The sequence below is a fragment of the Schistocerca gregaria genome, chromosome 2 (assembly GCF_023897955.1).
Source record: "Schistocerca gregaria isolate iqSchGreg1 chromosome 2, iqSchGreg1.2, whole genome shotgun sequence".
NCBI classification, from domain to species: domain Eukaryota; kingdom Metazoa; phylum Arthropoda; class Insecta; order Orthoptera; family Acrididae; genus Schistocerca; species Schistocerca gregaria.
The window spans coordinates 398,352,634-398,380,511 of NC_064921.1; the positions used below are offsets into that span (position 1 = coordinate 398,352,634).

The 27,878-nt window shown below is 40.9% G+C and overlaps 1 protein-coding gene across 1 annotated transcript in view; it reads right to left on the minus strand.

The window, feature by feature from the left end:
- Positions 1–27,878, minus strand: part of LOC126322286 (major facilitator superfamily domain-containing protein 1-like) — a 130,289-nt gene that overhangs the window by 20,124 nt on the left and 82,287 nt on the right. Inside the window, exons 8-10 of the mRNA XM_049994278.1 lie at positions 22,960–23,057; positions 20,742–20,854; positions 6,325–6,427 (exon numbers count right to left, since the gene is read on the minus strand). Coding sequence (XP_049850235.1) covers positions 6,325–6,427; positions 20,742–20,854; positions 22,960–23,057 — 314 coding nt within the window. The remainder of the gene's footprint in view (positions 1–6,324; positions 6,428–20,741; positions 20,855–22,959; positions 23,058–27,878) is intronic.

Consider the following 27,878-nt stretch of genomic DNA (forward strand, 5'->3'; position numbering starts at 1 on the left):
CACAACGGAGGGGTATCTGTTGAGAGGCCAGACAAACGTGTGGTTCCTGAAGAGGGGCAGCAGCCTTTTCAGTAGTTGCAGGGGCAATAGTCTGGATGATTGACTGATCTGGCCTTGTAACAATAACCAAAACGGCCTTGCTGTGCTGGTTCTGCGAATGGCTGAAAGCAAGGGGAAACTACGGCCGTAATTTTTCCCGAGGGCATGCAGCTTTACTGTATGATTAAATGATGATGGCGTCCTCTTGGGTAAAATATTCCGGAGGTAAAATAGTCCCCAATTCGGATCTCCGGGCGGGGACTACTCAAGAGGATGTCGTTATCAGGAGAAAGAAAACTGGTGTTCTACGGATCGGAGCGCGGAATGTCAGATCCCTTAATCGGGCAGGTAGGTTAGAAAATTTAAAAAGGGAAATGGATAGGTTAAAGTTAGATATAATGGGAATTAGTGAAGTTCGGTGGCAGAACACAAAATCAAATAGTGGTAATGCAGGAGTAGGTTTAATAATGAATAGGAAAATAGGAATGCAGGTAAGCTACTAAAAACAGCATAGTGAACGCATTATTGTGGCCAAGATAGATACGAAGCCCACACCTACTACAGTAGTACAAGTTTATATGCCAACTAGCTCTGCAGATGACGAAGAAAGTGAAGAGATGAATGATCAGATAAAAGAAATTATTCAGATAGTGAAGGGTGACGAAAATTTAATAGTCATGGGTGACTGGAATTCGGTAGTAGGAAAAGGGAGAGAAGGAAACGTAGTAGGTGAATATGGACTGGGGCAAAGAAATGAAAGAGGAAGCCACCTGGTAGAATTTTGCACAGAGCACAACTTAATCATAGCTAACACTTGGTTCAAGAATCATAAAAGAAGGCTGCATACATGGAAGAATCCTGGAGATACTGACAGGTTTCAGATAGATTATATAATGGTAAGACAGAGATTTAGGAACCAGGTTTTAACTTGTAAGACACTTCCAGGGGCAGATGTGGACTCTGCCCACAATCTATTGGTTATGACCTGTAGATTAAAACTAAAGAAACTGCAAAAAGGTGGGAATTTAAGGAGATGGGACATGGATAAACTAAAAGAACCAGAGGTTGTACAGAGTTTCAGGGAGAGCATAAGGGAGCAATTGACAGGAATGGGGGAAAGAAATACGGTGGAAGGAGAATGGGTAACTTTGATGGATGAAGTAGTGATGGCAGCAGAGGATCAAGTAGGTAAAAAGACAAGGGGTAGTAGAAATCCTTGGGCAACAGAAGAAATATTGAATTTAATTGATGAAAGGAGAAAATATAAAAATGCAGTAAATGAAGCAGGCAGAAAGGAATACAGACGTCTCAAAAATGAGATCGACAGGAAGTGCAAAATGGCTAAGCAGGGATGGCCAGAGGACAAATGTAAGAATGTATAGGCTTATCTCACTAGGGGTAAGATAGATACTGCCTACAGGAAAATTAAAGAGACCTTTGGAGATAAGAGAACCACTTGTATGAACATCAAGAGCTCAGATGGAAACCCAGTTCTAAGCAAAGAAGGGAAAGCAGAAAGGTGGAAGGCGTATATAGAGGGTCTATACAAGGGTGATGTATTTGAGGGCAATATTATGGAAATGGAAGAGGATGTAGATGAAGATGAAATGGGAGATACGATACTGCGTGAAAAGTTTGACAGAGCACTGAAAGACCTGAGTCGAACCAGGGCCCCCAGAGTAGACAACATTCCATTGGAACTACTGACGGCCTTGGGAGAGCCAGTCCTGACAAAACTCTACCATCTGGTGAGCAAGATGTATGAGACAGGCGAAATACCCTCAGACTTTAAGAAGAATATAATAATTCCAATTCCAAAGAAAGCAGGTGTTGACAGATGTGAAAATTACCGAACTATCAGTTTAATAAGTCACAGCTGCAAAATACTAATGCGAATTCTTTACAGACGAATGGAAAAACTAGAAGAAGCCGACCTCGGGGAAGATCAGTTTGGATTCCGTAGAAATGTTGGAACACGTGAGGCAATACTGTCCCTACGACTTACCTTAGAAGCTAGAATAAGGAAGGGCAAACCTACGTTTCTAGCATTTGTAGACTTAGAGAAAGCTTTTGACAATGTCTGAAGGTAGAAGGGATAAAATAAAGGGTGTGAAAGGTTATTTACAATTTGTACAGAAACCAGATGGCAGTTATAAGAGTCGAGGGACATGAAAGGGAAGCAGTGTTCGGGAAGGGAGTGAGACAGGGTTGTAGTCTCTCCCCGATGTTATTCAACTGTATATTGAGCAAGCAGTGAAGGAAACAAAAGAAAAATTTGGAGTAGGTATTAAAATCCATGGAGAAGAAATAAAAATGTTGAGGTTCGCCGATGACATTGTAATTCTGTCCGAGACAGCAAAGGACTTGGAAGAGCAGTTGAACGGAATGGATAGTGTCTTGAAAGGAGGGTATAAGATGAACATCAACAAAAGCAAAACGAGGATAATGGAATGTAGTCGAATTAAGTTGGTGATGCTGAGGGAATTAGATTAGGAAATGAGACACTTAAAGTAGTAAAGGAGTTTTGCTATTTGGGGAGCACAATAACTGATTATGTTCGAAGTAGAGAAGATATAAAATGTAGACTGGCAATGGCAAGGAAAGCATTTCTCAAGAAGAGAAATTTGTTAACATTGAGTATAGATTCAAGTGTCAGGAAGTCATTTCTGAAAGTATTTGTTTGGAGTGTAGCTATGTACAGAAGTGAAACATGGACGATAAATAGTTTGGACAAGAAGAGAATAGAAGCATTTGAAATGTGGTGCTACAGAAGAATGCTGAAGATTAGCTGGGTAGATCACATAACTAATGAGGAAGTATTGAATAGGATTGGGGAGAAGAGAAGTTTGTGGCACAACTTGACCAGAAGAAGGGATCGGTTGGTAGGACATGTCCTGAGGCAACGATTGATCACCAATTTAGTATTGGAGGGCAGTGTGGAGGGTAAAAATTGTAGAGGGAGACCAAGAGATGACTACACTAAGCAGATTCAGAAGGATGTAGGATGCAGTAGGTATTGGGAGATGAAGAAGCTTGCACAGGACAGAGTAGCATGGAGAGCTGCATCAAACCGGTCTCAGGACTGAAGACCACAACAACAACAACAACAACCTTGACACAGTCACTTCGATTAAATATCTAAGTGTAATGTTGAAAAGCAATATGAAATGGAATGCGCACGTAAAGTTGGTAATAGGGAAGGTGAATGCTAGTTTCATTTTATTGGGAGAATTTTGGGAAAGTGTAGCTCATACATAAAGGAGATGGCATATGGAATGCTATTTCCATTTTGACAATACTAACACATATTAGTAGGTGGAAGGTTGAATTCACAAACCTTTACATGGAAGTTAAGATTTATGCATAATGGGTGGTGGAAAAACTGTGTTTAGGAACTGAGGAATCTTGGAAATCGGTTTACCAACAAAAAAGAGGATGCTTTCAGCTTCAGCATTGAAACTTGGGACAGCAGAATTGTGCAGGTGCGTGAGTGATGTTGATATGGATTCTACTGGAGTCGGACTTATTGATTTAGAGCTTCACTGCCAGGATACAAAGTTTTCACATTCATGCGTTAGCTGTAAAAATACGGAATGCATGATTGTTGTTGAAGAAAGAAGAGTGGAAATAGCTTGTGATTTTAAATTAATTTGTAATTCATGTGGCAATGGATTTTCATTTTCCTCCTCCAAAAAAACTGACACTGGAACCTATGAAAGCAATTGTAGGTTAGCATATGCTCTGAGATGCCTTGGAAAGGGCAGGGAAGGAGGTAATCTATCGTGTGGTTTTCTGAACATGCCTCCACCTTGTGTAAGGTTTGAAAAAATAAATAAAGAAATGTCTGATGCTTTATGTGATACTGCCAACGTTTTCATGAAGAAAGCTGCGGAGGAAATTGTTGAAATAAACAAAACAGAAATAGATCCTGGGGTAGATATTCATAACAGTGAATTTCCTACAAATGTTACTGACCTATGTGTGTCTGTAGATGGCACCTATATGAAAAGGGGTCACTTATCCCTGTATGGAGTTGCATTTGTTATTGGTATTGACTCAGGCAAAGTTTTAGATGTAGAAATTATGTCTAAATACTGCCACCAGTGTGCAACAAGGCAAATGTCCAACAGTGAAGACAGTGAGAGACTGTGGCAAGTAAATCATGTGGTAGCATGCTCTAGAAAATATAATGGCTCAAGTGGGGGCATGGAGACTGCTGGGGTTGTGAGGATGTTCTCCAGATCTGAGGACCAGTATGGTGTTAGATGTACTTAATACCTTGGTGATGGGGACTCCTCTTTGTTCAAAGCAGAAACAGATAAAAATCCGTACAATACAACAATAGAAAAGTTGGAATGTGTTGGCCACATCCAAAAGAGGCTTGGTGGCAGGCTTCGTCGCTTGCTGGAGGAAAAGAAAGGTGAAGTACTTGAGGATGGAAAACCACTAGCACGAAAAGGCAGGCTTACTCTGAAAGAAACTGATTCTCTTCAGTTACTTTATAGGTGAGCTATCAGGAAAAACAGACACAATTTAGGGGCAATGAGGTGTGTAGTGTGGGCATTCCCACCACCCCCTCCCGCCCCCCCACAAACTATCCACTGACCAAATACCAATGCACAAACTGTGTCCGAAAGAAGATTGGTCTAAGTTCAATAATAGAAATGAGACATATTCACAAAAGCACTCATTACGAGAACCTGTTATGAATGCAATGAAGCCCACATTCAGGTTTCTTGCAAACCCGGATTTACTGAGGAAGTGTATTCATGGAAAGACACAAAATGCAAATGAAAGTCTCAATAATTTAATTTGGTTTAGATGCTCAAAAAGGACATTCTGTGGACTTGAAATACTCAAAATAGGTTTGTGTTACAACAATGAAAATAATGGCAGAACTGAAATGTTGAAGAGATCCTGGCGTGTTTACAACAAAAGCATTTTACACCATCGAGAAGAGTAGGGTAAAGAAAGCTAACATATCAGTGTCTTACCTACAAATACAGGCCAGGCAGGTTCAAAGAGGAGAGAAGAGAAACCTGGAGGACAAGGAGTATCAGTATGGAGATTTTAAAACTGAGGTAAGCATATTATATGCAGGAGTATGAGAAGAAAATCTTTGAACCTCATTTTCTCTGTTTTACATTTTTTACATTATTTGAAGGTTTTTCTCAAAAAATAAATGCGCTAATGCTATGAAATTTTTTAGAACTGTTCGCAATGTGTTACTGTCTCCCTGGAACTAAAAAATACGAGATCCTGCAATTACATAATGATTCTTAGATTATTGTATTGAGAAAAAAAGTTAATTTTGGATGTGCAAAATTAAAAACTCTCGTTAGTGATACAATTTGTACCATACATTAATAGCTGTAGTTCAGTGGTCTTATAACCTTCTCAGGACATTACAATAAAATTTTCAGATTACTTACATGAATAGAATTTGAGTTTTGCTTTTTATAAAACAGACAATAAAAAAATTAAAAATTCACATTTCTGGCAAAATATTAATCCTGCATATTTTATTACATTTTTCCATTAAAACACAGCTCTTTTGCTTTACACAAGCAAAATTTTAGATTTGTACATTAATAAATATGGTTCTAATGGCTCTAAGCAGTATGGGACTTAACATCTGAGGTCATCAGTCCCCTAGACTTAGAACTACTTAAACCTAACTAACCTAATGATATCACACACATCCATGCCCGAGGCAGGATTCGAACCTGCAACCGTAGCAGCAGCACGGTTCAGGACTGAAGCGCCTAGAACCACTTGGCCATAGTGGCCGGCATTAATAAATATGGCTGTAATGATTTTTTAAATAAATGTTTACATTTTCTGTTACATCCCCCCTAAAGCACTTAAAGACAAATGAAATTGTCACACTTTACAGATAATTGAAATGAGACTTAACATATGAATGGCAAAAATACAGAATTTACTGAAAAAGAGAGGATAAATCTATAGAATTTACTGAAGAAAAAGCATCGTCATTATGAGAGTGCTGTGTATTACAATTTTCAATATGTTAAAGGCTAAAAGCTTTCTTGTGCCTGCACTGAACAACTGACTGCCACATCAGCAGTGACTAGGAAAAAAAGTAACAAGAAATTAAATATTTTGATACACTTTCAGTTGACTGACTGGAAGGATCATGTAAAAAAAAAAGTTTCCTCTAACAGAACAGCAAATGTCAGAAATTTTTATGATAAGATATAGTTGAATACTACGGAACACAAAACAATTGTCAGTAAAGAGCACTAATTTCAGAATGATACTTACAATCTGTTTCTCTCATAAACTTCTCTTTGTGATGGTGTCATGTTGAGTATTCCATTTTTGCTTGCATCAACCACCCATATTCCAACAGCAGTTAATAATGACACTGAAATGAAAATTAACATGAATCACAATATCAAAAACAATGGCTTCATTACACACAACAAATCAATAATGGCTCCAGTTCTATGTGAACTGTGTGAATACTAAATAATAATTGATATGACAAGCATTTGAAAAAAAGTCACTATCTTTAGACCAAAGAGTGGTTCCCTGCATCTCTCCTCATCATCAAATCCCCTGCACAATACAGCAAACTGTACCCTTTTGATAATTCTTGGTCTCTTTCTATGATATTTGCACCCAACAGTTCTTTCCATTACCCTATTCATGATTACTTGTAACCACATGATGTGTACTATCAACCAATCTGTTCTTTTTGTCAAGTTATGCCACAAATTCCTCCTCTCTCCCATTTGATTTCATACATATTTATAGGTTATCCTATCCACTCAGTGTTCTTCTAGTACCACACTTCACACATTTCTATTCTTTTCTTATCTGAACTGTTCATCACCACATTTCACTTCCATATAAGGCTACACTTCTGACAAAGATTGTTCAAAAGAGACATCCTACCACTTAAATATGTGCTTCATATTAACAAAACTTTATCACTGGAAAATGCTTTTCTTGCTGTTGCCAGTATACGTTTTATACTCTCTTTATTTCAGCCATTGTCAGTTATTTTCCTACCCAAATAGCAAAACTGTCTACTAATTTTTGTGGCTCTTCTTCTTATCTAATGCCCTCAGCACTAGCCGATTTTATTCGATTATACTCCACTACTATTTTTCTTCTTTACTTTTGTTGACATTCATCAAGTAATCTCCCTTCAAGACATCCATTCCAGTCAAATGATCTAAGTACCTTGTTCTCAAAGTTTTTATTTCTTCTTCTTTACCTTTAAATCACTTTCAAAAATCTCATTTGTGTCCTTTACTGCTCACTCTAGGTACAGATCGAATAACATGGTGGCTATGCTGCAACCCTGTCTCACTCCTGTATCAACTAATGCCTCCTTTCCATGTCCTGTTACTTACAACTGCAGTCTGGTTTCAAACAAGCTGTAAATGACCCCCTGTAGTTTATCTCTGGTATCTCCTGAATTTTAGACGCTAAATCAGACAAGATTGTCAAAAGCTTTCTCTAAATTTACAAATGTTACAGATACAGCCCTGTGGTTCTTCAACACAACTTCTAAGGCAGAGATAAACTTTGTTATGCATGGCAGTTATGTTCTGTGTAATCCCCAGAGATACTGAATTCATGTAAATCAAGAGTAATTTGATATTTATAATATGGGGTTAGGTTCTCGTTTTCTCGCACATTAAATTTGAAATAGTTTCTTACTATTTTTAACCAAAACTAACCATCACCTCAGCGAAACACATATTAATGCAAAATTTATACATTTAAAAATTTAACACAAACGTAACACACTAAAATCATTATTTTGTTACCAATGAATTCCCGGCCTGCTCTTGTCACAACCTTTTAGTGCCCTAGGATTTTGCAAGTTGTGGATCATAAGGGGTTTTAATTTACAATCCCTTGACCATTCCCTCTGAAATGAAGGGTGTGCCAGGTCTTAGTAGCCTCTAATCCAGATGCTGTTTTTTCTTAAATGCAAATGAATATGTAGCTAGACATTCGTTTCCAAAATAAGCCTTTTCATCAACAATGAAAACATGTTTCGCAGTATAGCCTTTTTCTATCACAATTTCTTTACTCCTCTTTTCAAATTCCTCATCTGCCACAGGCACCTCCCCTGTTATTTTAATGTTGTGCAAGCCTCAATGATTCTTGAAGCGATCAATCCAACCTGAGCTGGAAGAGAAAGGTGCTGGACTGTCATCTTTTTGTAAATCTTCATATAAGCTTTAGCTTGAATAGCAGCTCCATAGAGAGACACGTGTTGTTGGTTGTGGTGCTCAATCACTAGTCACTTTTTTTTTTTTGTGGGGGTGGGGTTAAGGGCGCTCAACTACTGAGGTCATTAGCGCCCAGTCACAATTGTAAGAGCACATAGAATCCAGTAAAACTCAAGGGGGGGGGGGGGGGGGGGGGGGGACACCAGAAAGTTCTTACAAAGATGAAGATAAAATAAGTGAAAGAGTTAGATGTCTTTCGAGCGTCATCAGCTAAAATATCCTGTAAAGTAGATGGCAGAGACAGGACAAAACGAGATTGACTAAAATGGGGACACGACAATAAAACATGGCGCACTGTCAATGCATGACCACAAGGGCACTGCGGGGCTGGGTCACCGGAGAGCAGGTAGCGGTGGCTAAACTGGCAATGCCCAATCCGCAACCTGGTCAGAAGGACCTCTTCTCGCCAAGATGGTCGGGAGGAGGTTGTCCAAGCAGTTGGGAACGGTTTGACGGCTCGGAGCTTGTTTCCTTGAAGTGATGACCAAGTATCCCACCACAATGACACAAGCCTCTTACACACAACCCCACTAATGTCAGATGACAGAAACAATGGGAGGCTGGCCGAGGCAGGAGGACTGCAGCCCTGGCCGCAGCATCAACAGCCTCATTCCCAGGCACTCCTACATGGCCGGGAACCCACAGAAAGCTGACAGGAGAGCCATCATCAGCAAAAGAATGGAGGGATTGCTGGATCCGTTGCATCAAGGGATGGGCAGGATATGGAGCTCTAAGGCCCTGAAGAGCACTGAGTGAATCAGAGCAGAGTACATACGATGAATGGCGGTGGCGGCGGGCATACTGAACGGCCTGATGGAGAGCAAAAAGCTCGGCCGTAAAGCTGGAACACTGGTCGAGGAGCCAGTATTTAAAGGTGACGGCCCCAACAACAAAGGCACAGCCGACACCATCATCAGTTTTGGAGCCATCAGTGTAAATAAAAGTATGACTGGCAAGTCGCGCACAAAGTTCGACAAACCGTGAGCAATACACTGCAGCTGGAGTACCCTCCTTCGTGAGCGAGCTGAGGTCAAGATGAATATGAACCGGAGCCTGAAGCCAAGGTAGTGTCCCGCTCTCATCCTCTCTGAAGGTGGCAGGGAGGGCAAAATACAATTGTCGAAGCAGGCGACGAAAGCGGACTCCAGGGGGCAGCAGGACAGACACGTACAACCCATACTGACGGTCGAGAGAATCGGCGAAGAAGGACTGATAAGAGGGGTGGTCGGACATTGACAGCCGCCGGCAGGCATACCGACAAAGCAGTACGCCACGCCGGTAGGTCAATGTTAATTCGGCAGCTTCAGCATAAAGACTCTCGACGGGACTAGTGTAGAATGCTCTGGTCGCAAGACGTAACCCCTGATGGTGGATGGAGTTGAGACGGCGTAAGAGGGATGGCCGAGCAGACGAGGCTCCCATAATCCAGCTTTGATCGGGCTATGGACCGATACAAGCGAAGCAGGACAGTGCGATCCGCTCCCCAAGATGAACTACTAAGAACTCTGAGAACATTAAGGGAATGTGTACAACGGGCAGCCAAATAAGAAACGTGCAGAGACCAACAAAGTTTCCTGTCCAGTGTGAGCCCTAGAAACTTAGTTGTTTCCACGAATGGGAGAACAATGGGACCGAGATGTAAGGATGGCGCTAGGAACGCTTTATATCGCCAGAAGTTGATGCAAACCGTCTTTTCTTCAGAGAACCGGAAGCCATTAGCCACACTCCATGAGTATAGGCTGTCAAGACAACGCTGAAGGCAGCGCTCCAGGAGGCATGTTCTGTGGGCACTGCAGTAGATCACGAAGTCATTGACAAAAAGAGAGCCTGAGACATTAGGTGGAATGCAATCCATAATTGGATTGATCGCTATGGCAAAAAGGGCTACGCTCAAGACGGAGCCCTGAGGCACTCCGTTCTCCTGGAGGAAGACGTCGGACAATACGGAACCCACACGTACCCTAAACTTTCTAGTCACACTTATGTTAGCAGAACAGTTACCAGATTTTTGAATTAGTTCTGAACTGTCATGAACAATTCTCAAAATGGATTCACTAAGCCCCAAAGCATGTCGAATAAAAACAATATGCTCATTTTTCTCATAGTGATTCTTAACATCCCTCTGTTTCTGATTATACAAGCTTCTTTCCCTTGACATGCAGAATTTCTTTCCTTTTACCTGACATTTTACACACAGACCCAGTCAACTGCAACTTCACAGCTCTAATGATGTGAAATGATGATATACATCTCGACAACACACATCAGAAGAGGAGTGTTGAGATGTGTTAATGCATTTCTGCTTCAGTGTACTGCTAACAGACTGGACTTAAAACTAAAACCACGTATATGTGAAAACATGGATAATGAATCCAAATATAACAAGATCTACCTGTATGTTACAGGATTAGTAATGCCGCGCCTGTTTCTCCATTTCTCTGAAACCCAAAGTTATCATTCTTGAGGATGCCTTCTATCACTCTTTCCTTCTATAGATATTGCTAAATTTAAGTCACTCAAGCACATTTTTCTGCCTGTCTGAATGCTAATATCAGGAACCACTTTAGTGATTTAGATACAGGTTTTGCTAATAGGTAGACTGAATCATATAAAAAGATTATGTATATAGTTTATTACTGCTATGTCAGACAAGTCTTCCTACCGTAAATGCTTAATGCTATCCATGTGCAGCTGGGGCAGGTCACCAGTTTTTCTGTACACAATATTTGTGCCGCAGACAGGCACAACGGAAAGGCACTTACATGTATAGCTTTCGCCTAAAGTCTTCTTCAGAAAATGGAAACACACACACACACACACACACACACACACACACACACACACACACACACACACACGCACAAAAAAACCATGATCTCCAGAGGCTCAGACTGATCCAAGCTGCCAGAGATGGCGGTCCTGTGAATGTGAGCTCTCTCTCTCTCTCAGTGTGTGTGTGTGTGTTTTCCATTTCCTGAAGAAGACTTTAACCAAGAGCTACAAGGGTAAGTCAATTACTATCCATAATTTAGTTATATTTTTGTCTATTTTGGTAGTACTGTCATTTTACATTGATGACACATGCTTTGTTTATTTGTTGCTGTAGCTTTGCAATTTTCAAGCTGCTAGGTTAGTTTCGTTATCGCTGCTGTGCTGTTAATCATGGCTGCTCCACTGTCTATTTGCACCAATGAAGAGCAATCTTTAGTGAACCATTTTTTGTGGTCGGAAGGCGTCTCGAGAGCCAAAATTCATCGGAGACTTTCGGTACAGTACGGGAAACCGTGTTTTGCCACAACAGAGTGTCTACGAATCGACTGAAAAATTCTGAAATGGTCGCACAAGTGTTACGCATGATGAAGGAGCCGGACGACCATTTATCACCACAAATAAAGAAACCATTGAATGTTCAAGTGAATTGATGCTCTTCGACAGAAGATTAACTATTGACGAAGCGGCACATCGTCTGCAAATTAGTCACGGTTCTGCCTACAAAATCATCCACAACAAGCTTGGGTTTCCATGAAGTTTGAGCAAGATGGGTCTCAAAACAACTCACACAGTTGCATAAAGAAACACACTTGGACATCTGCAAAAATCATTTGAATCGCTATGGTAACGAAGGGGGGAAACTTCTTGGACAGGATCATTACTGGTGATGAAACATGAATCCATCATTAAGAGCCAGAAAGTAAACAGCAGAGTAAGGAATGGAAACATCCAAATTCGCCGTGCAAGAAAAAGTTCAAGACCCAACAGTCAGCAGGAAAACTGATGCTTACGGCTTTTTGGGACACACAAGGTCCAGTACTGGGACATTATGGGGAAAGGGTCACAACAATAAACAGTGTATGTTTCAGTGAGATGCTTACTGCCAGGCTAATGCCTGCAATTCAAAACAAATGCCGAGGATTGCTGTCAAAGGTGTTGTGTTGTTGCATGACAATACCCGTCCACATACTGCTGGCCACACTGCTGAAACACTTCAGAAACTCAAATTTGAAGTATTGGGTCATCCTCCATATAGACCCGATCTTGCCCCTTCCGACTATCACTTGTTTGGTCCACTCAAAAAGGCATTAAGTGGTCATCAATTTGCCTCGGACGAAGCAGTGAAAGAAGTGGTGCATTCCTGGCTCGCAGCTCAACCGAGAACAATCTTTTATGAGGGCATCAGGAAGCTTGTACAACGATGGACCAAGTGCGTTGTTACGCAAGGAGACTATGTCGAAAAATGATGTTCTTGTAAGTTTCCTATTTGATTATAATAAAATGTTATAACTACTTTGTGGATAATAATTGAATTACCGTCATATAATGTGCCACAGTCTTTTTGATGCATCTCTCCACATGTCATCTTTATGGTGAATAACATTTTATCTTTCCTAACATTGTTGATATTCCAATGTAGAGTTTCCATTGTTTAACATGTGTGTTAGTATTTCATAACCATGACTTGCACTTATGGATTGGTAATATTCACACCTTTTCACTGGAGTTATTACATTCTTCTTTGAGACTGAGGATATTTCACCAGTTTCCCTACATCTTGCATACCTCGTGGACCAATTTTGTAGAGGTATGTTCTTCCAACGATCTCAGTAATTATGAATCAGTGTCATCTACTCCAGGTGCCTTGTTTCAATTTAGGTTTTTCTGTGTTTTGTCAAATTCTTCTGGCAGTATCACATATCCTACCTCATCATCTACTTCTTGTTTCCTTTCCATAATACTGTCCTCAAGTTTGTTTCCTTTGTACAGCTTATGTGTTCTCTCTAACTTTTCAGACTTCCCTTCCTTGTTTAGTATTGGCTTGCCAGCTGAGCTCAATATACAGCTGCTTTCTTTTGTCGAACAGTTTCTTTAATTTTCTTAAAGTAGAAATTATCTTTCCCATAGTTACGCATGCTTCTGTGGCTTTGCACATTTCCCCTAGTGACTTCTGATTGAACACATACAAGAGTAAATTAAAAAAAAAATCAGATTTCTCAATCAGGGTTGCCACAAGTTTCCCCAAGTGAATTTCCCTGATACTTCCCTGATTTCCAGACAAGTTTTAGCATTTTTCCCTGACAAATTCTGAGATCTCGAAGGTAAGTAAAGATATAAGTTGATAAAAAATGTAAAGACTTCAGTATTTCTAAATGCTTGAGCAAAAATCTTAAGTATTAACATCAACATCTTTTGTAATGAACTGTTTTTAGATGGAAGAAGCAAGCCAAATGGATTTATGTTTCATTAAGAGCAATGATGTTATTTTATTTCAATACAACAAAAGCACATTTGATGATACACCAGAGTAAATGGTAAAGAACATTGTCACAGGATTTTTAGGCTTCCACCATATCACTTGCCTCTTCAACACCATCAAAATTATTTGGGTGCAGATCAAATGTTGCATGGCAACAATAAACAAAATCTTCACCGGGAAAGATATTCAAACACTGTCAAAGGAAGCAGTGGCCCAAATAACTCTAGAAAAGTGCAATAATGTTGTGTGCCACACAGAAATGGTTGTTAAAGAAGATTGGAAAAGTGACGTGAGTGCAGAGAGTAATACTGAAAATGCAATTATATTCTTGGGGGATTTCAGTGATTCTTCCACGGACCAGAGCACAGATAACAGCAGTGTTGGGGAAGAAAGTGACTTTGAACTATGCTGCATTTACCCTTTGCCATAATTCTTGTTTCTTTTTACGTGTGTGCTTCATATTTTTGAGTGAACCATGTCTACCACATTTTCAGAGTTATCAAGGAATATCACTCTACAGACATGACAGACTACATGCAATTACAATGATTGATAATTACTTAATCAGTTCACATTATTTCAATGTTTTTTTGTTATCATATTTACATCAATGATTCAAATCCATTATAGCACCTCTATTGAATCAAATATACCAACTAAGTGTGAATCATTCTGATTATTGTAAAAGCCAGTGCACTTCTTCTTGCCTTTCTTGAGATACACAAATAACAGGAGCATGGTGTCATTTCATACACAGGAGTCCGTGCATAAAGCAATAAGATATTACAATTCTGTACAACAAATTCATTACTGTGCCAGCAAACCAACACCATTGCCCCCTTCCATGCTCAAATGTGCTTCGCTGTCAATCACTTTGTTATTCTGATCCAGGTATGGCTTTGAAATTAATGTATTTAGAAGCAAAACACTGGGCTTATTTTCCAATGAACATCCCCACAACACCAAAGAAGAAGCAACAAAAAGGTGTGACTTACGATAGAGAAAAGGAATTGCGTTACAGCTCAAAAAATGCATGTCCATATGAATTTATCACAATGTTTTAAAACTCATAACCGCAAAACATTGTTCTGACTCTACACATATAGTAAGCACAGAATTTCGAAAATAAATACACAAAATGTCCTTGAATATATTTAGTGTCTGTTATGTGTGCACATGTGATGGATGTCTGTTCATGTAAATCCATCTCCTGGGATGAGTGCACCACATTTAAACTTGACACAAAAGTTAAGATAAAAAATGGACGAGTTTTAGAGGCCAAGTGAGGATGGTCTGGGATTGTAAAATCCAATCCCATTCTGAAAATTTGATAGTGACATAACATGCTTTAGGAAATGGCCACCAAATATTGAAATTATGAATGTGACATCAATAAGGATGGTAGATGATCTCGGTTTTCAAGCCGTGCCAATTCGAATAAAATCCTCGAGCTTTCAATGACCATCTCCGCCATCGTCGTCAGGAGTTCACTGACTGCCGGGGATGCTATGTTTTCTCACTTATATAGACATGATGACATCACCAGCAGCCAATCAGATAGACCCAATGTGGCGTGCACGCTTAAGTCGACCCGGGCAGCTAGCGGAGCTATTGCCCGTGGCAACACCAGTGACGTCAGGTGGCACCAGGGGCAGGCACTATGTCTGAAACTGCTGCACCCGCATTGCACATCTGTTTTTGGTTTCTTTCGATGTCCAACGCCTGCCCCCATGCCCTTCTGATGGAACTAGGAGGTAATTCCTCGCTTTGCAGTAGTCAAGCAGCACATTTGAACTGCTGCAGTGGACAGAATTTTGAAGAGGATCAGTCTCACTATAGTGAAACAGCAGACACGACAGACAAGGTACGAGCTTGATCATAATGCCAGGAACCTGTCTTCGTCATCAACATTGTCACCATTCGATTGGGAGATGTTGGATGTAGCCACGGCAGCGCAACAACATTCAAGTTTATCCAAGGGAATATCATAGCAATGTGCCAAGTTCGACCAACTGAATCACGGAAGAACTGTTGTGAAATCCGATAAGGCCCATAGAACGGTTGTTAATCTTTCCAACCAAGAACTGTATGTCGGCTTTATATCAGCACTGAGTAAAGGCCTCAACTTTTCTCCAGCTCTACAACGTCTGCCAATATTGGATATAATTAAAGGACTAGAGCAGTGCATTAGGAATCTTTCACACGATGCAGCTGCAGCTGAGGATATCAGGCTAACTACCAGACATATCCTGGCGAAAGCTAAGCCACGAAAATCTAATATTAGCCAGGAGGAATGACGTTGCTTGTTGTTATTATGTAAGAATGAAGACTTGGTTGTCTTGCCAGCTGACAAAGGGAATGCCACCGTGGTTCTGAACTCTGCAGACTACCACCTGAAGATGCTACATTTATTGGAAGACGCCACATACTACAAGCTTAGTCATGATCCCACACAGGCTATTGTCAGAAAGACAGGGAAGTTATTAAAGGATTCTGGTTTACCAGATGAAGTGGAGAAGAAATTAACACCTCGTGCTGTGAGACCTCCCAGGCTTTATGGATTACCAAATATACACAAGGAAAGTGTTGCTCTGAGGCTCATTATTGGTGCAATCAGTTCGCCCACCTACAGACTTGCTAAACACCTGGCAAGATTATTAGGACCAAAATTGCGGCATTGTGAAGACCATGTTGTCAATTCACAGAAATTTGTTGAGACACTCAAGAGAATGAAGATAGGCCCAAACAGCCTAGTGGTTAGCCAGAACGTTGTGTCACTTTTTTCGTGGATGCCAATACCAGATACAATGGATCTTTTGGCCCAGTATTTTCCATCTGGAATCATTAACTTGTTCCGTCACATCCTAACGACGACGTACTTTTTATACTGCGATGAATATTATGGGATGACGGACGGCACAGCCATGGGATCACCACTGTCTCCAGCAGTCGCAATTTTCTTCATGGAGTACTTTGAGCAGCAAACTGCGGCATTATGGCCGTCTTGCTTTCTACGATATGTTAATGACACTTTTCTGATATGGCCTCATGGCGAAGATACACTACAGCAGTTCGTTGATCACATTAATGGTGTCCATCCCAACATTAAATTTACTGTTGAGATGGAGAAGCACAGCAAGCTACCATTCTTGGATGTTTTGGTTGAGCAGAAGGCAGGAGGCCAGCTTGGTTATTCAGTGTACCGGAAACCAACACACACTGATCAGTACTTGAACGCCAAAAGTTTCCACCACCCTGTACACAAGAAAGCGGTTCTGAAACACATTGGTTCATAGAGACAAGATAATCTCTGACGACAACCACCTACAGTCTGCATTTCAGAACTTAAAACAGGTTTTTGGGGAAAATTGATACAGCAAAAGAGACATCACAAAAGATTTCAAGGGCTGCCAATGAAAGACACCTGGTGAATCAGTAGAGGAGGCCAAACAGACTGCATTCCTACCTTACTGTGGAGCAACTAGAAGCAAGTTAGGATGGCTGCTGCATAAACATGGGCTAAAACCAGTGTTCCGGGCCCGCCCCCAAGATACGAGATATGTTGCGCCCTGTTAAAGACGACATTGCTCTTCGAGTGTCCAGCATATATGGTGAACCCTGTGAATGTGGCAGCATGTATAACGGACAAACAATTCGTATGGTTGCAGAGCATTGCACTGAGCACAAGCGCCATATAAAACAAAGGGAGCTTGACAAGTTGGCCACAGCAGAGTATTGTCTAGAAAACGGACATAAAATACAGTTCAAAAATACAAAAGTGTTGGCTCATGCATCTATGTATTGGGACTCCGTTACAAAGGAAGCACTCACAATTCGTTTAAACAACAACAATTTCAACAGAGACCAGGGGTACACACTCAGCAGGGCATGAGGGTGAGCATTGGACATCGAAAGAAAGCAAAGACATATGTGCGACACAGGAGTGGCAGTTTCAAACGTGGTGCCTGCCCCTGGCGCCACCTGACGTCACCAGTGCTGCCACGGGCAATAGCTCCGCTAGCTGCTTGGGTCGACTTACGCGTGCACACCACATTGGGTCTATCTGATTGGCTGCTGCTGATGTCATCATGCCTATATAAGCGAGAAACCATAGCAGTCCCAGCAGTCGGTGAACTCCAGACGACGATGGCGGAGATGGTCATCAAAAGCTTGAGGATTTTATTTGAACTGATGCCGCTTGAAAACCGAGAACGTTTTATTCGTCTATGCCATCGCGAAAGACTCCAAGAACACAGTAGGGATGTTAGCTATGCAGGAAACGGAGACTGTAACAAAATGGTACACTTTCATCTAGACACAGCACTGTCTCAAACTGCAGAAGTCGCTATGACAAAAAGACACAACTGGGTTTCAAAATTCGTTCTCATCTAACCTTTTCTCCAAATATATATTTGAGTTACTTTTTTCTACCCTTAAACTTGAAAGTTTACTTTGATGGGAAGAAATTTGCATTAAATTAAAAATTACTCATTGCTGCCAATGAGTATACTGTATACTACACTTAGAAGACTGCACCTCTACACCTTACAGGTATGCTCCCATATGGGTAGGTTTTGTATAGTGTGCAATGTTCACTACTTCATTACCATTTGTGACTTCTGAATGCTAATGCATACACCTTTTTTCTAGACAGGTAGTGGTACCAATCGTCAGATCCATATGTGGTACCTGGTTGTGTGTATATCACTCAGAAAAGTGGTTATGAAACTGGGAGTCTTTTTTTTCTCAACACGTCTCAATATGCTAACTTGCTTTTTTCCCCCCATATTTACCACTTTAGATGGTCAGAATCATGCTTATGTCATCAGTTCACACAACTGAGGGATTTCACATTAGTTCAGAGGCCTCATTAGCTTCTGAGTCTATGCCAAAAATTAAAGGAATCATCATAAATAAGAGAATTGTCTTTTTTATGTTATCCTGTAAAATACAAGCAAAAGAAATTTACTTCTTAATAAGCCTTGCCGTACCCACAGAAGTTGCACTTGGGAATCTGTGTGAAGGGGTGAACTATTGCTGGAAAACGAGATAATGCTCAAAAGCTAGTGTGAATACTGTTTTTTATTATGTGTTACTGTGTTCCAAACATCAAAAGGTGAGTGGTTGCCTTTTCCTTATTTTACATATAAATTTACTTATTACTTATTCTCAATTATTTTAAGTGCTATAGATGATTTTGACTATTATTATTATTATTATTATTATTATTATTATTATTATTATTACTGCCACACTTTAAATGTGCTTCCAAATTAGTTGAATGTGAACACACAAATATTACTAACTTTCAGAAATCACCATACATATTAACTCCACCATAACTGGCTATGAAACTGATACAGTGAAAACATGAATAGACTCTATGATAACTGAGTTTAACATTTAAAATTTATAAAACAAAATCTTAATTCCCATAACCCACAGTATACAAATAAATACACTCCTGGAAATTGAAATACGAACACCGTGAATTCATTGTCCCAGGAAGGGGAAACTTTATTGACACATTCCTGGGGTCAGATACATCACATGGTCACACTGACAGAACCACAGGCACATAGACACAGGCAACAGAGCATGCACAATGTCGGCACTAGTGCAGTGTATATCCACCTTTCGCAGCAATGCAGGCTGCTATTCTCCCATGGAGACGATTGTAGAGATGCTGGATGTAGTCCTGTGGAACGGCTTGCCATGCCATTTCCACCTGGCGCCTCAGTTGGACCAGCGTTCATGCTGGACGTGCACACCGCATGAGACGACGCTTCACCCAGTCCCAAACATGCTCAATGGGGGACAGATCCGGAGATCTCGCTGGCCAGGGTAGTTGACTTACACCTTCTAGAGCACGTTGGGTGGCACGGGATACATGCGGACGTGCATTGTCCTGTTGGAACAGCAAGTTCCCTTGCCGGTCTAGGAATGGTAGAACGATGGGTTCGATGACGGTTTGGATGTACCGTGCACTATTCAGTGTCCCCTCGACGATCACCAGAGGTGTACGGCCAGTGTAGGACATCGCTCCCCACACCATGATGCCGGGTGTTGGTCCTGTGTGCCTCGGTCGTATGCAGTCCTGATTGTGGCACTCACCTGCACGGCGCCAAACACGCATACGACCATCATTGGCACCAAAGCAGAAGCGACTCTCATCGCTGAAGACGACACGTCTCCATTCGTCCCTCCATTCATGCCTGTCGCGACACCACTGGAGGCGGGCTGCACGATGTTGGGGCGTGAGCGGAAGACGGCCTAACGGTGTGCGGGACCATAGCCCAGCTTCATGGAGACGGTTGCGAATGGTCCTCGCCGATACCCCAGGAGCAACAGTGTCCCTAATTTGCTGGGAAGTGGCGGTGCGGTCCCCTACGGCACTGCGTAGGATCCTACGGTCTTGGCGTGCATCCGTGCGTCGCTGCGGTCCGGTCCCAGGTTGATGGGCACGTGCACCTTCCGCCGACCACTGGCGACAACATCGATGTACTGTGGAGACCTCACGCCCCACATGTTGAGCAATTTGGTGGTACGTCCACCCGGCCTCCCGCATGCCCACTATACGCCCTCGCTCAAAGTCCGTCAACTGCACATACGGTTCACGTCCACAGTGTCGCGGCATGCTACCAGTGTTAAAGACTGCGATGGGGCTCCGTATGCCACGGCAAACTGGCTGACACTGACAGCGGCGGTGCACAAATGCTGCGCAGCTAGCGCCATTCGACGGCCAACACCGTGGTTCCTGGTGTGTCCGTTGTGCCATGCGTGTGATCATTGCTTGTACAGCCCTCTCGCAGTGTCCAGAGCAAGTATGGTGGGTCTGACACACCGGTGTCAATGTGTTCTTTTTTCCATTTCCAGGAGTGCATAAACTTTGTACGACAATGTGATTTAAGAGCTAATTTTTTACCTAATGTGAGATTTCTAGTCTGATCATTGTTTTGGCCAGTGTAAAACCTTTCTCAGTTTCCAAATTTCATCATATTACTTGTTATTTGCAAATACTGCCATACATTCAATGGTAAACACTACGAGAGATTCTAATAAAATTTTCAAATGTGGCATTTTACAGCATTACTTATCACCTGTAACATTTGTTGCCGGGAGTGCAATAATTTTGATGATACTTTGCTGATACTAAACGTTATTTGTATACTTACAACATAGCCATGCCAAGAAGAATACTTCCAAGAGCAAGTAACCTCCAGCATCCACAACTCTACCTGCTGCTATAGTAGTAGTTGCCAGGCCAAAATTCTGAAGTGATTGTGCTCTGCAATGACAACAACGTAGTACTTTAACAATTTGACATTTTGCATAGTCAACAAATATTGTTTCACACTTAAGATACTTCACCAATTACGATCAGACCATCAGAGGATGTTGTAGAAACTACGCTGATTAAACAGAACACTAATTTTTTGCAGCCTCAATAAAAAATTTAATAATCATCTCATCATTTCTATTACTTGGCAAGGTGTATTGATTACTCAGCTGCATAGGAACTAACATGGTCATGTGACTAGGTACAATCATATTCCAATCCAAAGTAGCATGTGATGTTACCTCACAGTGTGAGCTCAAAAAGTCATCATGCAACACACCTTCACAGGAACTTGTGGCAAATTGCTGTTACTGTTGTTAATTTTACTGACAAAAAGAATAATAATGGCATGACAGTGCTAAAAGAGAAGGTTACTTACAAGGCAAGCAAAACTGACAAGGAAAAGTTTAATAAGTCATTGGTCATAAATTGTGAATCAAATGATTGAAGTAAAGTGGAAGAGGATTCAAGTACCTGCCCCAAAGCAGAATAACTAAAATGGATACAGTAAATATTTCACCGGTAAAATAGATAAATGTATTATTAGAAAAGAATTCTGCAATATTCTAAACAATACAAGGAAATATCACCATTACAAAAACTTCATAGCTCTTCTCACACAGATCTAGACTTTAAGGCTAGCAAAGATTCACTGGGAAAAACTGTTTCATCAGTGAGATTTAATTGTGCAAGGTGCAGAATGAGCAAGTGTTAACAATAGAATGTAATTGCAGAAAAGAGATTAGATTTTTACAACAAAAATGAACCACCAGAATTAATGCAGCCATTGGTCTATTTAGATGAACTGTGGATTTGTACATCCTACACTGAGAGTGGATGTTGCGAAGGGACAGCATGAGAAGAATACTGTCAGACAATAACACAAGGCGAATTTCATTTAACTGCCGCCACACCATCTTGAACTAAATCCTATAGAACTGGTTTGGAGTCTTGAAAAGAATAAGATCTGCACTATTCAAACTGTTTTGCAGTTGGCCTCACAAGGCCGAGTGGGTCTCCTTCCAGACATTCCCACCAGGCAAAAATTTCAGGTTACCACAAGAAATCAAACATCAGACCTCAGTGGAGGTGGAGGGGGGAGGAGAGGGAGGGCTAGGGAGGGGGGCTAGGGAGGGGGGAGGGGGGAGGGGGGAGGGGGGAGGAGGGGGAGGGGCGGGAGGGAGGAGGTGGAGGGGGAGCTGGAGGAGAGGGGGAAGTGTTAGAGGGAGGGGGAGGAGGAGGGGGAGAGGGGGTGAGGGGGAGGGGTTGTAGGGGGAGGGGGAGAGGGGGTGAGGTTGTAGGGGGAGGGGGAGAGGGGAGGGGAGGGAGGGGGAGAGGGGAGGGGAGGGAGGGACGGAGAGGGGAGGGGGTGGGGGTGGGGGGAGGGAGTGAGTCCAACTATAAAGACATCTGATTTATCTACCTCTAATTATCCCTAAAAAAGTAAATCAGAAACTGAATCATCATTTTTATCCCCTTCCATCTTTTCTTTGTACGTTAGGTTATCCTTTTGGATATGCTTATGCAAAACAATACTTCCCTCCCCTTCAGTAGAAATATAGCATTGTTACAGCATCTGCGCAAATTGGCTACATTTTCTGACTCCTTAAACATGTGTAACAAGTGCAATTCATTTAGTAAAGTTCTGTAAGAGCTCACAGACAACCCCACAACATGTGTAGGACTTAATTAACCACCTTTAAGTTTACAGCAGTAGATTCAAAAGAGGAAGTTGTTTAAATTTTTGTCACCATTTCCTTTTCAAAGACTAAAATAATTTCAAATCTAGTACCTACAGTCCTACTGACAATATTACAAGCAACCTATTTCATAAACAGCTGTTCTACAATAGAAGAAAGTCCCTCACCCCAACTCCTCTGTTTGTTAATTAGTGTATTTCTTTAAATTAGGAGTTAAACCACACTGAACAGCAATCTGATACTATTCTCTAATACTATTCTAATTCCATTGGTAAGGGCAATGATCACACTCCGTGGTAATAAAACCAGGTTCATGAAATAGACAACACATACATAACTTCCAATTTTACTTACATTCCATATGCAGTTCCTAATTGATATTCTGGGATAATAAGGGCAACCATTGGCCACAAAGCACTTGCAAGCATTGAGTATGCCAGACCAAGGATGGACTGAAAACATTGTAAAACCTTATGTAGTACATACAAGACAATTTACTCTCAAATATATTATGTACAGAGGAGTATCTGATGTGGAAATATAAAGAAAATGATGCAATAAAAAGAATAACTTTACTGGTCAAATATACTGTACTTTTCTGATGCATCTAAATAAACTTATCCCTTAATATTAAGTTATAAGTAAATTGTATCCCTAACTACATATATAGCAGAACACACATTACGCAACAGTTTAGCAGGGTGGTGTGACTGATGATGAAATAATTTGTGCAACTGATTCCTGTTTTGCATTAATTATTTGTAGATGGGGGAGGGCTGACAGCTTTAAAGAAACCAGATGGTAAGAATCCTAAATAATGATAATACAATGCACTGTAAAATTTGGTTTGCAATATCCATCATTCTGGGCAGCTTTTTGAATTACAACCTAAAAGTTTCATGTTCAGCATTGTAGTTCTATAAAGTAGTCTACAACACATTTTTTAAAGTGTCATGCCACTGGCCACACTACATTGACATGAAAAAAAACTTGCTCAAAAATTTTATTGACATCTTGAGACACTACTATTTACATACCAACTACACGTAAGAAACTTTGTAATTTCTCAAGTAAGCTTAACACAGTCAACTGAACTTTAACACATGTATGAAAACAGGCCATATTCACATATGACAATCTCTGAAAGGAACCTCAGCTTTAGAGTATGAAGCCTCAAAGTAGTGATCTTGCAAAGTTATCAAACCTGTTATTCCAACCTATATCAGAAACCAACCTTCTGATGCCCAAAAAATCAGATCAATTATTGCAGCAAGCTGCTATGTACGGTCAAAGTGAAAATTTTCTAATAACTGGCAGAAGAAATTTGCACTGATTTTATTTCAAGCAATTTGAAAAGAGAAGATGAATTTTTCATTTAATACATATGTTGTACATAAAAGGAAACTTAGGGTCAATATATTATGTATAGAACAATACTTGATATGAAAGTATAAAAATGCCTATAAATTTTACAGAATAAATCTGGTTCAAATAGAAATGTACAAAACTGCATGAAAATACACAGTTCCTGCAATAACTTGTGATGGTTACATCAACAACCACATAAAAGAACTACTACATTCTGTGCACCAAAAGAAGAGCCTTGACAGATGGCAACACTTTTATCAGCTACCGAGTGTAAGGTGCACAAGGCTACTATCAAAACTGGCCGAAAGCCATAATTGCTAGTAATAGTGAGGCCAGACCAAGGATGCACTGAAAACATTGTAAAACCTTATGCAGTACATACAAGACAATTTACTCTCAAATATGTTATGTACAGAGCAGTGTCTGATATGGAAATATAAAGAAAATGATGCGATAAAAAGAATAACTTTACTAGTTACGGAATATTCTGCCAGCACTTTGAGGAATACAATTATATTCAAAACTGAAATATACATTGTTGATTGTTCCACATTAATATTCATTTTATAATTTGTTGTGAACTGGCTTTTATGTTTTATAGGCTATCCTCAAACAACAGAATTATGTGATTAATCATAGTAGGTGCATGAAGCAGCTAAGATACTCCAATGTCAGGGCTTTTACAAGACAAGCCATCAGCCAACCCCCTTTACATCATAAATTAAACTCTGGGAACAGTAAAAATGTTAACATACTGTAATGACAAGACAGCAAACATAAGACTTTTTCTTTTACTTGACTATTTTAAGGTTAAAAGACCTATTCCTTTGGAAAGAATGTTGGCAAATTATTTTTATAGTTCCAGTGAGAGAAAAAGTAATTAATTACTTAAACCAAGAGGACTCTAGAAATTTTGAAGTTCCAGCAAGTATCACAAAGTGCAGCAATGAATTTCTTCTGAATATGTTGTAGCATTCCTATATAGCAAGATTAAGATGTTTGAGATTTTAAAGTTGACTCTCAGCTTGACAAAAAGTTTTGAGCACGGTCAGAAAGTGTCCACCAGTGTGGAGGAATACAGTCTTCAGACACAATATCACAAAGATTATGATGTACAGGTAAAGTGAGAGGAGGATAGTGACAACAGACAGGAACAAGAACCAAAGCTAAAGATTATGAGTAATTTTATTATGATTTGATAACTATCTTATAAGAGAACGTAAGTACTGAGCAAATAACAGATTCATAAAAATCAAGAGAGCAGTTAGTCACATACAAGTTCTATCTGCAGTGAGAAGAAATCCCTTCCCCAGTATGCTGAAGGACTCACAAAGGCCCGTACTGTCCCTGGGCGGCCAGGCTGTTTGGGAATCTTGGACGATGTATCTACAGTGACAAGAACTCCTCTGCTCAGTATGCTGAAGATCCCACAAACGCCTTAACAGACAAGCACTATCCACCAGACATAGTCCTCAAAGAAATTTCCCATGCCATATCTCCACATACCCCCAATTCTCCCACCACCCACAAGAACCAGCTACAAAGTTGCATCCACTTCATTACTCAATACCAGCCTGGACTGGAACAACTGAACCACATGCTCTCAAATGAGGAACTTCCTGCCCCAAATGCTTCCCACCAGAGTGCCTGGAACTCAGAGTGTCATCTTTACAGTGAGTAGTAAAGTCGTCTATCCTTTTCATGATTTTTGATATTCCAACATGGATTTTCTGTCTTAAAATCAATTCTTTATGTAAAATATACTGCAACATCATGGTTTCATATAATTCACACATTTTCAGCTGTTGAGTGTGCACTATTTGAAGTTTTTATCTGAAGTTGCAGTTTTGGAACATCCTACAAGTGGATCTATTTCCAGATAGGTATGGGCACATTTGAATTAATTCCTCTGTCACTTATCTGACTAAATGGAAATAGACGAGACATTTTAAGCCATCATCAGCACTTAATGGATTTCCTTTTAAGATAAATAATCCAAAACAAATAACTTTATACAATATTGGTATCCTATATTATAAATTTGAATCAATACACTTTGAAAAGCCGTATTAGCAAAATTATTCAATGCATCAAGTTGAAATCTGACAAATTTCATTGCATAGAATGTTCTTCAGAAACAAAAATGTTTTCATGATTTGACTGCCAATACATTTGAAAGCAAATTAAATGTACTTATGGTAATAGAAAGGAGTAAAGGTAGCAACTTAGCACTAAGTTGTCAGAAAGACACATAACAAAGACTTTGCTAGCTACTGGACCAATCCTTTTTTGAACTAACACACGTGACCCTCCGCTCCCACCCCCCACCCCCAAACACACAAACTGTATGGCTACTTTTGCCAGTTGAATTCTCTGTGCTGGAACTACAATTCTACAGCTCTACTGGGATGAGAGGTTGTATCAGGCAGTGTAAGTGCGGGCAGAAAGGATGCGGAGAGAGGGAGGAAAGGTCAGAGAAGGATGGCTGACAAGTGGCGTCCCGCAGCAAATGCATGCAGTGATGGTGATGACATGGAGTGGACTGACAGAGAGAAATACGGAACTAAGGATATGTTGCAAGGACTATTCTTATCTATGTAGCACAGAGACTCTTATTTACATAGTTCAGAGGAACCCTTGGTCACAGTTTGGTGGTTATGCCCACATAAACTGCCAAGCAGAAATTGTATCATAGCTGATATATTGGCAAGACTGATTTGACATGGTACCCTGCCTCTGATGGAGGTATGATAATCAGGTGCTGGATGGGACTGGAATAGGATGTGTTCGGTCAGATTATTGAAAAAGTCATGAAACTGGGTCGTACAAGCGGTAAGATTCACATGGCAGTGGGATGGGAATGGGTAAGGTGAAAGGACGGACTAGGATATTTTGTAGATTTGGTGGGTAACGGAATACTACTTTGGGAAGGGTGGGAATATCCTGCCCACAATCCTTCCTATCTCTCCCAAAATAGTTCTCCACTTGCCACACATTTGATGTCACTGTGGAAGAACCATACAAAAGACTTGTTCAATACACCAACCCAAGCACAACCTGCTGAATTTCTATCACAGGATTAGCCTAACCTATCCTACTCAAGTTGGGCTACCTATACAAGCAGTCATATCATAACAGCACTGCTGCAATTTCTGCACAGTGTTTGCGTGGGCACACCCAACAATCAGCTGTCCATCCAAAGGAATGGCCACTGCCAAACTGTAGCAACAGCAGTTGATCACCCTGTGAAAGAACACACAGCCGAATACAACATGCTTGATTTCAATGGTTGCTTTACAGCTCGCCCCAGTTGGATCCCTAGTCCAATGCCAGAAACTCACAGGTAAATACATGGAAGTGATCTTTGCAACACGTCCTTAATTCTAGTAACTCTCATGGTCTTAATCTATGCTAACATGCACCTTAAGACCCTAACTTCACTCATCCCGCACCTACACCGTCTATCCTGCAGTCTACCCTTCCAATGTTCTATATCCCCCTTTCCCCTGACCTATATTCTCCCCTAAACCACTCCTCCAAGGAAACATCTTTGTTGGCCATTGCCTGAACACACCTGTGCTAGTGTTCATGTCTCATTCCTATCTCTTGCATCTGCTGCATCCCTCTCAGCCATCAGCCACCCATCCCCAACCATCCCTCCTGCTCCCCCTCTCCTTTCTTTCCTCACCCATGTAATGTGTTCATACCAGTTAAGCTGCAGAACTGTTATTTAAGCACAGTGTGTTCAGCTGCTTATGCTGTTGTCACGTAAACCTCCCCCCCCCCCCCCACACTCCTCCCCCCCCCCCCCCCCCACACACATATATACATGGGGGAGAGGGGCGGGGGGCAATGGAGAGGGAGCACTTTTATGTTGTTCAAGACAACATGACAGTTTTGTATGT